The following is a 14,308-nucleotide window of genomic DNA, read 5'->3' as shown; positions in this document are numbered from 1 at the left end:
TTCTGGAAAATAGGATTTTTTTCCCCTGCAGGTAAGGGGTGACCGGCTGCCTCAAGTTGAGGAGTTCAGATACATCAAGGTCTTATTCGCAAGTGAGACAGAGGTGATCTTGTACAGTACAGGGTTGCTTGGCTCCCTGTCTGTACTAGAGTGAAAAGCTCAGCAATACACGAGGACCTAAAAGTAGAACCGCTATTTTTTCCAGATTGTCATTAGTCATTTTGGTTGTGTAGTTAAGATGCCTCCCTCTGAAAATGTACAAGGCATGAACCACAGGAAGATGACTGAGGGGCAGATCCAGGACATGCTGGAGAGATATCTCTTGACTGTTGTTGAGGATGCTTCCATGACCTTTCCCACAAAATGTGGAATATGAATGATAATAATAAACTGACTCACCTTAAAGTAATCTTTGTATGAGGACTACACACAAGACATTTTCTTTCTACTTGTATGCAAACAGATATGAAGTTTTGATTGTACTGTTCATAACAAATGCTATTAGTGCCTATATTTAGTATCAACTAACTTCATTATCTGTAATTTACATGTCAGTTTATCTTAAATATAGGAAACATTGTCACATTTTATCTCACATTGAAAACTAAATGCCATCCTAGGCTGCTGCTCTTCAGAGGAAATGACTTGCATTTCTCTGGAAACTGTTGCCTTATGATCATGGTCACCAAGTTAATGTAATCCCCTATTTAACTAGTGAAACCCTCAGCTGAACACTGGCCACCAATTATAAATGTGAAAAATATGATGTGTCTCTTTTAGAGATGCCTACTGGTCCATCCATCCATTATCCAACTCGCTATATCCTAACTACAGGATCACAGGGGTGTGCTGGAGCCAATCCCAGCCATCAAAGGGCACAATGCAGGAAACAAACCCCGAGCAGTGACAGAAGCAAATTCAGTAATGCTGCCAGTCGTTTTTTTACTGATGCCAATCTTATTGGGCCAGATGTGCTTCTCAAAGAAGAATACACATTCGGAGACAACTTGTTCAAAAGTTTGTACTTACGAACATCAAAATTGATTTCCATAAAGTCTCATCCCACAGAGTTTCTTCCTAAAACATCCGCCCCAATTTTTTCAATCCATCAGGGTTTCAGAGAAATTGCAAAAGAAACTGAGCAAAAGACAACACAAAGAGAAAATAAAAATCTAAAATCGCTGTTATCAATTCAGAAGCGCAGTAGCACAATGTAACTGAGCTTCTGTAACAAAGCCAAATTTCCTGCTGGGGACAAATATCTATCAATCGATCAATTAATGATTCATTTGTACATTTTAATGAGCACTGTGATTAAAGAGACAGCTACTTGTCTCCACACTTTTGAGCAGTGCTTCTGTCTGTTAAAATATACACTCACCTAAAGGATTATTAGGAACACCATACTAATAGGGTGTTTGACCCCCTTTCGCCTTCAGAACTGCCTTAATTCTACGTGGCATTGATTCAACAAGGTGCTGAAAGCATTCTTTAGAAATGTTGGCCCATATTGATAGGATAGCATCTTGCAGTTGATGGAGATTTGTGGGATGCACATCCAGGGCACGGCTCCGTTCCACCACATCCCAAAGATGCTCTGTTGGGTTGAGATCTGGTGACTGTGGGGGCCATTTTAGTACAGTGAACTCATTGTCATGTTCAAGAAACCAATTTGAAATGATTCGAGCTTTGTGACATAGTGCATTATCCTGCTGGAAGTAGCCATCAGAGGATGGGTACATGGTGGTCATGAAGGGATGGACATGGTCAGAAACAATGCTCAGGTAGCCCGTGGAATTTAAACGATGCCCAATTGGCACTAAGGGGCCTAAAGTGTGCCAAGAAAACATCCCCCACACCATTACACCACCACCACCAGCCTGCACAGTGGTAACAAGGCATGATGGATCCATATTCTCATTCTGTTTATGCCAAATTCTGACTCTACCATTTGAATGTCTCAACAGAAATCCAGACTCATCAGACCAGGCAACATTTTTCCGGTCTTCAACTGTCCAATTTTGGTGAGCTTGTGCAAATTGTAGCCTCTTTTTCCTATTTGTAGTGGAGATGAGTGGTTCCCGGTGGGGTCTTCTGCTGTTGTAGCCCATCCGACTCAAGGTTGTGCATGTTGTGGCTTCACAAATGCTTTGCTGCATACCTCGGGTTGTAACGAGTGGTTATTTCAGTTAAAGTTCCTCTTCTATCAGCTTCAATCAGTCGGCCCATTCTCCTCTGACCTCTAGCATCAACAAGGCATTTTCGCCCACAGGACTGCCGCATACTGGATGTTTTTCCCTTTTCACACCATTCTTTGTAAACCCTAGAAATGGTTGTGCGTGAAAATCCCAGTAACTGAACAGATTGTGAAATACTCAGACCGGCCCGTCTGGCACCAACAGCCATGCCACGCTCAAAATTGCTTAAATCACCTTTCTTTCCCATTCTGACATTCAGTTTGGAGTTCAGGAGATTGTCTTGACCAGGACCACACCCCTAAATGCATTGAAGCAACTGCCATGTGATTGGTTGATTAGATAATTGCATTAATGAGAAATTGAACAGGTGTTCCTAATAATCCTTTAGGTGAGTGTATTTCTGCCATTTTGACTATTACATCTCTATTTGCTTGGGTGTGTTGACTACTGAAATCTGCACAGTGGCTCTTCTTTATCAACTCTTAACAACAGTTCTTTTCGCCTCCTTTTGCAATTCATATTTTCACAAACATAGTTGCCACCGCTTTCAACGGGAGCAGCAGCACGCAAAATCAAGGGTATGGGGTCTCACACATGCATATAACATTTTACAAGAACCAGAAAAGTATAGCATTTCCTTCGTTGCTGGCTAAAAACCTGGTGTGCAAATAAAAGTATAGCCTTTGTGAATAATTGAGAAAGGCCTAGATTTTTCAACATGGTCCTTCATTTTAACTGGAAATCTTTTGTTTTATCCCAAAATATGGAAGCAAAATGTCTTCGCTGACTCGTCAGAGCACCTACAGATCAGAATCTTGTGATCTTAAATGACAGACTGTTGTTTACCCCACGTACTACTATCCTGTACCTGTTACCCATAAACCCCGTTGTGGGGCATCTTATAAATTAATCGTGATGCAAAACTTAGATTACCTAATAACTGAAAAATAAGGTTTATAATCAGACCAAGACATAAAACGAGATCCTCCAGAAGGGGCACCTGTAATAGTAACTCAATTCAAATTAAAACAAATAATATATCACCAATTCAGAAACATCTATGCAGTTTTAAATGCTGCATATTAAATATTCAATCTCTTTAAAGTAAATCTGCTTTGGTAAATGATATTAAATTAAGTACACAATCTGATTTGCATCTTCTCACTGAACTCTGGCTTAGGAAATCAGAAATCAGAAACTGTTCCCCTAGCTAAGGAGTCACCAGTGGATAAACATTCCTTCATAAAATCATAAATCTACAAATAATGCTCGAGGAGGTGGCCTTGGAATAATTTGTGATAAAATGTACATTGCTTCTAAAAATTTTGGTAGATTTGCATCCTTTGAGGCACTCATTTTAAATATTAAAACAGATTCCAACACAACTGTGGTGCTAGTCAACGGACCACCAGGGCTATATTCATTGTTCATGACAGAATTTGGCAAACTGCTGATGGGGGATTTTAATGTACACCTTTAGCAAATGTTTTACTTATTTGTTAATTCAGCTGGATTTTGCCACATTGACAATGGTCCAACTCACAATCATAACCACACATTAGACTTAATTATAACTCAGAGTTGAAATTCAAAATTTAAATACTACTCCATTAAATGAAATTATTTCTGATCAATACGCAATTTTTGTCCCTACCAATACATTCACAGATTAAAACAAAGACCATAAATTGTAATTCTACTTCAAAACTTATGTTTTGAGTAAGTTAAGAGTAATCGTGGGAAATAATTTAGATCAGCTAACATTAACTTGAAAGATGCTTTGGACACATTGGCTCCATAGAAACTCACCCTGATTTAATGAGAGCATGCAAGCTTTTAATTTTAAGTATCAAAAACTGGAACATAGGGTAAAAAAAGCTGCAGGTCTTCCATATCACATGGTCAGACAGTGTTGGTCTTGGAGGTGCCCCGAATACCAGCAGGGAATTATGGACAATGGAGTTTTTATCCACAGCCCTGCTGGATACCACGAGGGCCGCTAGAAGGCGCTGCAGGGAGGAACGATGGTCTTCCCTACAACCCGGAAGTGCGTCCTAGTCACATGGACAGAGGAAATGACGTGCTTCCGGGTTTAAGAAGAGGAGTTTTTATCTGACACGGAAGTGTTACCAGTCACATGGACAGAGAGAGAAAACACTTCCAGGTCACGGACTATATAAAAGGACTGTGGGAGATTCCATGCTTGAGCTGAGCTGGGTGGCAGGTTGGCAACACGTCTGGGAGCAAGCCCATGTAAAGATTTAAAAACTAGCAATAAGATTTTAAAATCAATTCAAAAATTGACAGGCAGTCAGTGTAAAGAAGCTAATATTGAAGAAAAAGAATCAGACTTTCTTGCCCCAAACAGAAAGCGAGTGGCAGCACTCTGGGCCAATTGTCAGGGATTTGCTAATCCCAGAATACAGCGAGTTGCAGTAATCAAAGCGAGAACAGATAAAAGCATTAGTAGCTTTCTCAGGATCCCTAGAAGATAAAAAAGGCTTCATCTTACCTAAAAGACGAAGCTGGAAAAAGCAACTCTTAACTATAGAATTAATCTGTTTCTCAAAAGAGAGGTTACTGTCAAAAATAACACCAAGATTGCAGACTTGAGGTTTGCAAAAGACAAATAATTGACAAAATGTAGACATGCAGTGTATAAAGTGAGAAGACTGAAATTCAAATATCAAATAAACACTTTCACAAAAGGTACAAGTATAACAAAATATGTATGCTTTTATTATAAAATATAACTGAAGAAAAAGAAATTGACCTAAGGTACGATGCTGTGACGACAAAGTTCCTCTGCAAGGTGAGCCAGGAACACTCTTTTCTCTGTGAATTCCGTGCATGCCTTGTGCAGTACACGACTTTGTCGTCGCTTCTTACAAAAACAGGAGATGAAAAAAGAAAAGAGAATGCAACATTGACAAGCTTCTGTTCCAAGACCTCCACCTTACCCAGGAAAGAAAACTCAGTGCCAGGTGCTCCTTCAATGTAATAGAAATGTAATAGAAACCACAGCATAGAAAGGTGTGTACATTGCAACAGGTCAAGGACGGTCCTTGGGTGTGTGGGAACTATTAACACTTGAATTTGATGATTGTATATAGCACAAAACTGACCTCTCTGTACTAGTCTTTCCTCTGCATGCCCTGGAGTACAACAGAGACACCACCATGCACCAAAATGTGGAAACTGGGCAAGATCAAAGAGGAGAAAAAAAAAAACCAACAAAACGTGGTCACCAACTACAACCGCATGAAGGTATGCAAATGAATATAATGTTGCCACCAGGGGGAGCTCGCAAAGAACCTGGGGACTACTACTGTTACGAAAACCCGGAAGTACTTTGGAGTCACAAGGACGGAAGCCCATAGTACTTCGGGCTACTTGAGAACTAATGATGTGTTGTTTGACCCAGAAGAAGAGGAGGAACACTTCCGGGTCAAGGATTATTTAAAGGACTGGTCGAGACCCAGCAAGGCGAGCCAGAGTTGGGAGGCTGGATGACAAAGCTGCTGGGAGTGGAGGATTGTATTGTGATTATTGTTGTTATTATTATTGGAGAATTGTGGACAGTGTGGTGCTTTGTGCACTGTATTGAAGAAAATATTAAAGAATTCTTCTTGGTGCTTTTACAAGTGTGTCCTGGACGTCTGTCTGGTGGGTTTCACGGGGCAACAGCGACCCCTAGAGTCCACAAAAGGAACACTCAAGAATAAAACTGAATAAAAAGAAATTCAAGTGACAACAAGATACCAAGAAGGTATGATTCGCCAGCTTTTGTGTGTCAGCTTTAATCCCACCACATTAGAGAATTTCCAGTTCCATTGCCTCAAAACACCACTCACATCCACAGTTATTTCCCAGGCATGTAAACCACTCACACCCACGTCCACAGTTTTCCCAGTGCCAGTCTCGTTCACGCACGTCAGATGGGGTGGTGGTTAGCATGACCGTGACTGAGAGAATAAAACTGGAAAAAAAAAAACACTAACTTTTACAAGAACCATAAATTTACACTAGTTGTTACAGATTCAAATCAAATAAATGTGTAATAAAAATGGCACCTCATTACTCAAAATGGTAATTGGAATACCTGGGAATCGAACCCATAACTTCTTGATTATGAGTCAGCAGTTCTTACTGCTGCACCACTATGAAAGAAAACACAGATCGTCTATGCAGACATATCCACAGCAGTCCGAAATAAGAGCATGTAAAATAACCAAACAATGAGCACACTATGACAGATCCAGAGTCCTCTCACATTCATGTACAGCCCAGCAGCATGCAAATTAATGTTCAATTAAAGTAGTGTGGATTTTGTGGCAATATACAAAAAACTCTGAACATGTGAAAACATTCAAAGATTATTGCTAGAAACTAGGAATTAAGGAATTCACACAATATTTACCTGCATATCAAGTCCACATGACACCAGGCTTTGGGGTCTATTGTGAAGGAAAGCCACTGATGAGCAGATATTGCTGTGTCTGTGCAAGGAGCACCTTATTTTCCCACAGCTCAAGTCCAAAATTTTCACTGCACCCAAGTCATCGGCAGCTGCTAAAAAACTGTCAGTTTCATTCACAGACAGGCAGTTAATTTCATCCTCACTGATGTGATAGCAAGCTAACACGTTCTTCAGAAATCTAGTGTCCAAGAGGGAAACATTTTCTCCATGAGAAACATATACTTTATTGGCGGCTAAAGGGGAAAATGTTACACAAGTAACATCATCTTCCCCTACCAATTTAAGCTGGCCAAGATTAACACCTTCATCATTCCACAGGGTGAGTGCTCCTTTTTCTGCTCCCGATACTAACAGCCCATCAGTCCCAACACCAACACAAAGAACTGTTGTGGAGTGACCACCCTCCCACTTCTGCAAAATGCTTACAGGATCCACCATCTACCAAAAAATAAAATAAATACTTGATTAGGTACTTTAATCAAAATATACAATATTATTAAACATTTAATAGGTATCCATTATACATAAGATGCACTTAGTTATGTATTTATAAACACTTACGTTACTGCCTGACATATGTGCTGCTAAATAATCAAAGCAAAGTGTATACTAGCCAACAGTGTCCATCTGTGGCTAGGCGACATATCAGTCATGCCTAGTACCAAACAAAAAAAGGAAAAGAGTATAACTGCACTGTGCAGTATTTCCAGCATCAGTCAAGTTACCAGACAGGCCATGTCACTTGCTTCTTTATCACATGGCATTTTGATAAAACACCTTTAAACTATGATTAATATTGAGTTGTGAAAGGGTTATCACACTCAGGAGTAATGATGACTACCGAGTGGTCCTGTCTTGTAGTAGGAGTGTTATGTAGTGCTGAGGTAAGATCCGTCTTAGGCCAGGTTTATACTTCACGTGCCTTTGCTCCAGTGGAAGCTCCTGCTACGCAAGCGTTTTACTGTTTATACTTGTGCGCGTACTTTACGTAAATCTGGAAGAATCCACCAGGTGACAGTGCAAGATATTATCACAGTGAAAACAGGTTCGGTTTCGCTGTGTTGTGAATTGCCTGGAAAACCCATTAAATTCCAATGAAACCCTACCACAATATCTCTAAAAAGGATGTTTAATGATTAAATCCATGTCCATTCCAATAAGCATTGGGCACGAAGGAGAAACAATCCCTGGACGGGGCATCAGCTCATCACAAGGTGAATACAAGCACTCACATACACTAACATCATTTTAGTGTCACTAAATCTGCATATCTTTGGGAGAAAACTGGTGCACACCGAGGAAACTCGGCAGGAAAACATGTAAACTCCAGGCAGGGAATACCAGCGACGTGACTCCCTGCGAGACAGCAGTGCTACTTCTCTGCCACCGTGCAACCCCATGTGTGTAATTATTAACAGTATTTATTATTTAAACGAAATTAACGATTTATCTGTAAAAATGTAACATGCATACTTTAATGTATTTCATCATAAAAGTGATATCAAGTATAAATCTTAGGATTCTAAATGTGCAGAGAATTGGAATATCATACACTTAATGTGTTCTGTGTGGTGATCTATTGCTGTTTGCTGCTGTTGTCAGGAGGAGGCCCAGGGAAAAAAAAAAAAAAAGACGGTGCAAAAGATGGTATATGAGACTTTTAAAATATAGCGTGTCATTACGATCGGGAATATGTGACGCTTGAATATAAAAGAGCCGTGAATTAATCTGTAGGTCGCCATTTTGCTTCACCACATCGAACCATTCATCAGACATCGAAGGGTGCACATTGATAACGTAGGATCCACATAGACTCGGCTTTCTGTCACATGTAGATAGTGAACAGAGACTCTGACATCACATTCCAACTTTACTCACACCGCTCCCCCAAACTTTTTGCTGGTAATGCAACTCACGAACGTGTTACTTTTTAATATTCATAACCCCCCCCACCAAAAATTGCAGAAAATAGTACTGTAATTAGATTGATTAAGCAACATAAAGCTTTGATAAAGGTAGGCTCGCTATGCTGTGTATGACTGTCTAACTTATCATGGTTGTGGAGTCGGTACACAAGTCTTTCAAATGCAATTCTGATTTCTCAATTTGTAATAAGACTAATATATTTACTATGTTGACTGAAAGCACACAACATACAAGACAAAGATATTTCATCACTAGATATAAATGCACAGCATCAAGGCCTAAGATAAGGATGAGTAAGACTTTGTGAATAAAAGAAGAATGAATGCTCAAGGTTATTCAGTAAAATCTACTACTCTAAAAATTATCACACAGTACACAGTGTAGTTGACAGGCAGTGAATATCAAAGACCAGGGGCCTCATGCATAAATGGTGCGTACACACAGAAATGTTGCGTAAGAACGTTTCCAAGTTCAAATCACAATGTATAAAACCTACACTTGGCATAAAGCCAAACACTTTTCCACGGTACCCCATGACCTGTCGTACGCAAGTTCTCTGTTCGGTTGCGGCACCCAGCGTCAAAGCAGTGCTACTGTTCCTGTGTGGTTACCTTTTATTTCTTAAAACCACATTTCTGACGTGGCTTTATAAATACAGCGACACTAACCGCATATTGTTTATTAGTGTAATGCATCCAGTTGTAGATTACCTGTAACAATATAATGGCCCAGGGAATAGCCATAGTATTCCAAATACCATAACTGCTTTAGTGTTGTTACTTTCACTGCACCATCTTCTTTTTCTTCTTTCAGCTGCTCCCTTTAAGGGTTGCCATAGTGGATTATCTTTTTCCATATTACTCTCACTGCATCACTCAGAGTATTTAAATCACTGTATCTGAGTGGGGAATCACAGCAGCAGGTGATCGGAAAAAGAATTATCGGTATACAGCATCAAGCACATGCTGCCAAAGCCATGGCAAAACGTTTCAAAGCCTTTCCTGTACATATCTCGTGGTTCAGAAACAGTTTCATCCCAAGAACTATAAACGCACTCAATCAATTGCTCCTTATAGAACTGTTTGTACTTATAAGTACAATTACCCCACTGAAAACTTGCACTACAGTTATATTACGCAAACTGCGCCACTTTATAAAGCACGTATTTACATATGATGACGATATCATTTTTAAGATGAAATGCAGCAAAATATGTTGATTATATTATACAGATAAAACTTTAACTTCATTTAAATAATCTGTATTGTTAATAATTAAACATTTTAGGACACAGTGTTCACGTATTGTTCCTCCCTTGCGCTGTATATTTGCCGAGGCTGGCGCAACACTAGAAGAGTAGATGGATAGAATTAAACACATACTACGAAGATATTTCAATGTTCCTTAAAAGTTTTGAAGAATCGTAGTTGTAAGCTTACAGATGGCTTAACGTCTATTACAGAGCTGATTGTGTGGTGATTGAGTATTCGGGAAACGAAAGTAATGACAGGAATTGGAGGTTAGTATGTTTGAAAGAGACAGTACTGTTACAATAAATTATTTCATCGAAGGTCGCGCATGGCACAACAGCATCTTGTGTGAGACATGAACAATCACTGCACCATCGTGTTCTCATATTTAATAACATGCTTTCATTCCAATCATCATGAAAATTATATCGCGTACACATCTCAGTATTTTAATTATTCAGAGAGTTGTAATATCACGAATGTAATAGATTCTGTGTCCTGTCAGAGAAAGAGAAAGAATGGAAGCACATAGTGATTCACACACATAGAGCACATTGAAGATCAAATACAAAACAAAGCATTTAACGTGCTACTTTAGTTACGATGGGATTTGAGAAACTAGCAAAATTAATTTAAGATGAAGTTTATGATGTTCTACTTTGATGACAAAATAAACTACGTGATTAAAGTGGAAATTTCAAGATTAAAGTTGACATTTAATGCTTTTTTTTTCCCCACTGTGTGCCTATTTTTTTTTTTCGTCTGTACCCTAATAAGCTCAGACGGTGGGCTACAACTCGCCTTTTCACGGCGACTTTGATATGCGATTTCATTTTTATTTTGGCACTGTGCGACTTAGTGCGTCGGAGAAACTCGAAAGCTCAAGTTCACAATGTCACTCGATCAACTTCCTTTTGTTGTTTATTCCACTGTTTAAATCAACAAATAGTATGTTTTTCCTTTGCCTCCACTTGATATTCGCTGAAATTCTTATATTTTCCCCCGTGCTTTTCCCATTGTCTTTTCACAGAACGCTGAGCTTAAGGGCTATTTATATTGATTTGCAGATTCAAAGAGGCATAATTCTGGTAGGAGTTTGGGCGGGACAGCATGCGCGTGCATGAGGATTACTTTTCACGCTGACCGGGATTTATGGAGCGGAATAACGCGGAAGTTGAAGTACGCACAGATTCCTGCATCTGGATTTTTCTGTGCGTAAGCACATTTCGGCTTTTGTGCTTAAGTCATGTTATACTGTGAATTCTACGCACAGCGTTATGCATGAGGCCCCAGGATCTATCTATATGAGTAAACTTTTAATTTCTTCTCTTTGCTTTGGGTGTATTTGTGAGAAAATTAATGATCCTATTTATGGTGTTAATAAGAATAACTAGTGTGTCATAATATTCTGATTGGCAATCATGCACATAACTGCCAAAAAATGCATGGATAAGTTCACATCTTTAGCTTTATTTTATACCAGTTTCTTAATGTCATTTCTGCCTTTGTGAAAAACTAAAAGCTTAACATCAGTACAGTTGTTTCTAAAAGATTTACAAAAGGTGTATGTTATTGTAATAGGACATTTATATAGCTTTTTGCATTGTTATACAACTTCAACGGGTTATCCTTCTCAATGTCAAGCAGCAGCTTAAAACAAATATTAAGAAATGATCTTAAATCATTTCACATTATTGGATATCCTACTACTTGGAAAAGTAGTGGCTATGATCATATAAACTCTTACAATGTAAAAATGTAATGCTTTTTTGACAGAAACTTCAAAAAAAATGTCCATTCATAAATAAGGCAGTATATCCAGAAGTCATCATTTAGTTAATACTATTCACTTTCAAACCACAAGTAAACACGTAAACAAGTTCTATTTCAAAGACAGAAAAGAACATCCTGGGGAATGTTACAAATCCAAAAGCACAGTATAACTATTGCCATACTTTTTAATACTATTTATTTTATTTTTATTTTACAAACGCAGTGTCCTCAAGGCCTGCAGCATTGTGCAGGACCCCTTACACCCCTCACATGGACTTTTCACACTTCTGCCATCCAAGAGAAGATACTGCCGCATCACAGCCAGATCTGCCAGGCTGCAGAATATTTTTTACCCCCAAGCTGTCAGACTGCTTAACACCATGCTGCCCCCTGAGATCTTCCACACTGCGTCAACCACCTCTAAAAACAGAACTTTTATACATGCAAACCACTTTCCTGCAAACACTAGTGTGCATGTAGAAAAGAACTGAAAAACTCATACTGACCTTTAAACATTCTGACCTGTCATTGTTTACACATGTCTTAAACAACTATTATCATACATTGATAATTTCTATATTATCTATTATTTTTCTTATTACATATTTATTGATTATCTTTATGTACCTAGATTGCATAATACACATTGCATCAATGTTCATATTGCTTACTACACATCAATATTGCTGCTACTTCTGTGTCTCGTCTTTGCACAATGTCTTGTGTTGTTTGTGTTTTAATTTTAAATCTTAATTCTAATTTTTATTTTTTATTTTCACTTCATGTTGTTACACTATGGACCCTGAGCTTCGTAATTTCGTCTATCTGTATACACACACACACTAGGGACAATTTAACTGGTGCACAATTTAACTAAAAACGTTCGAGGACAAAATCACTACACCCCACGAATTTTAGCATCAGACCCATTCACTTTGTTTCTAATTTAAAATCCTTCTTCGAAACACAATTAATTCGGTATTTTCACATGACATTCCTAAAAACGTCATATACACTTTTACACATTTATTAAATAACAATGTGTTATGGATTTAATTTTACGTAGCGCCCAGAGACTGTAATAATCCTCATACTAAAACAACCGGCATTGAAATAGTTTTAAAGACTTTAGTATTGATAAATATTCAAACGAATTTTGTCCAAATGTATGTTACAAAAATATAGACTTTAATATATGCACTATTAAAACAATGATTTTTGAAAACTTACCACCGTGATCACGACTCAAAATGATTCCAAACCTGGCATATTTAAATTACGTCACGTTAACGTGTTTTAAAATGCGACATAGTGCCTACCCGATTTGAGCACGCATGCGTATCGCTACCCGATCTGCGGCGCCTACCCGATTTGCGCGCGCATGCGCAGGCATGCGCAGAGCTTTACTATTACGACCCTATCCGATCTGTTGTTTTACTTTGCGACATGAGTCCCCATCCGATTTGTCTCGCGCACGCGCTCTCTGCTTAATTAAAATTCATTTCACGACGCTGCCCGATTTGTTCTGCGCATGTCGAATGTTTTACGACACACGTCACTCGTCAGGTTTGACTTGTACTTGCGAGTCATTTTTGTGTTGTCGTTTACCGACGTCTTTAAGTGGACTTGTTACTGGAAAAGATGGCAACTTTGAATTTTAACGTCATGGAAGATGTGTCGCCTGAAAAATGTAACTCCGGTCGAATGAAGAGGGAGCGAAATGAAATGCGACGTGTGTCTGTGAACTTTATAGTGGCCATCTACAGCTTTTTGTAAGTACATCACTTTTAGTTAAACCACTTCGTAATCTCGTGGTTTAATCGTAAAAATCACAGCATTTTCCGTGTTTGGGTTAATGGATTAATAGATGTATGTCATTTATTTCGTAACACCCTATTAGCATTTGGTGATGTGTTTCTTTTAACATTTGTCCACATTTTTTATATTAAAGAGCGAACGGCGTGATAATAATTAAGCAAAACAATGTAATCGAGGTGTCGAAGTAGGAATAGAATTAGGAGTGCAGGACTGACACTCGATCGGTGTAAAGTGTACCCTCCAGAGCCATCTTTTTTTATTATGTTGATATCAGATTACATCAATGCAATAGTTTTTCCATAATAAAGTTAACAAAATATAACGATGAAGGCTATATTACATACAAGAGTAGCAACAACTAAGTTATTACAAGAATGCAGGGTGCAGATAATAGCATTACAAATTGTTAATGGATTTCTTTAACCTTATTTAGTAGAAAAAAATTCCATGGTTGAAAACAGGCAATTTTAAAATTTATATCCATAGCCATCAGAGAAGTGCGGTGTGCGTCTGATGTGGCACAGTGACAGGCTGGGCACCTGCTGTTGTCATGTGTTATAAGCTTATAGAAGTTCACACACATACATTTAACTGAATATAATGGAGGAGCCTTGCTCCTTAGAGAGAACTTATTTCTTATTGCTGCAGTTAGAAAAACAATGCCCCTTTATTTTGTTTTTTTTTTTTGTCTTGACCCTACAGATGCCTGGTGGTAACCAGCCTTCCATGTGGCTGAACAGATGCCAATGTACCCGAATTCTGAGGAAAAAAATGATGTTACATATAATGACAGTTAAGTTGGGGTTCTTTCAAAATCCAACAAAAAAAAACACAATTAAGAATAATATTATTAGTTAGACGTT

At 38.5% G+C, this 14,308-nt stretch overlaps 1 protein-coding gene across 5 annotated transcripts in view; it reads right to left on the bottom strand.

The window, feature by feature from the left end:
- wdr53 (WD repeat domain 53) overlaps positions 1–12,952 on the bottom strand; it is a 51,662-nt gene extending 38,710 nt beyond the window's left edge. For 4 of the 5 annotated variants that reach the window (XR_005634992.1, XR_005634991.1, XM_039764124.1 and 1 more), the window contains exons 1-2: positions 12,858–12,952; positions 6,619–7,116 (exon numbers count right to left, since the gene is read on the bottom strand). Coding sequence is in view for 3 of the 5 variants with exons in the window: in XM_039764124.1 (XP_039620058.1) it covers positions 6,619–7,116 (498 nt within the window). In the remaining 2 variants the exon portion in view is untranslated. Of the gene's footprint in view, positions 1–1,029; positions 1,117–6,618; positions 7,117–12,857 lie in introns of those variants that run through there. The other variant, XM_039764112.1, reaches the window with a different exon arrangement.
- Positions 12,953–14,308: the final 1,356 nt, after the last annotated feature.

Source organism: Polypterus senegalus, chromosome 1 (assembly GCF_016835505.1).
Source record: "Polypterus senegalus isolate Bchr_013 chromosome 1, ASM1683550v1, whole genome shotgun sequence".
NCBI lineage: Eukaryota > Metazoa > Chordata > Cladistia > Polypteriformes > Polypteridae > Polypterus > Polypterus senegalus.
Note: the sequence above shows the minus strand (reverse complement) of the source record. Positions and strands in the feature narration are given on the sequence as shown.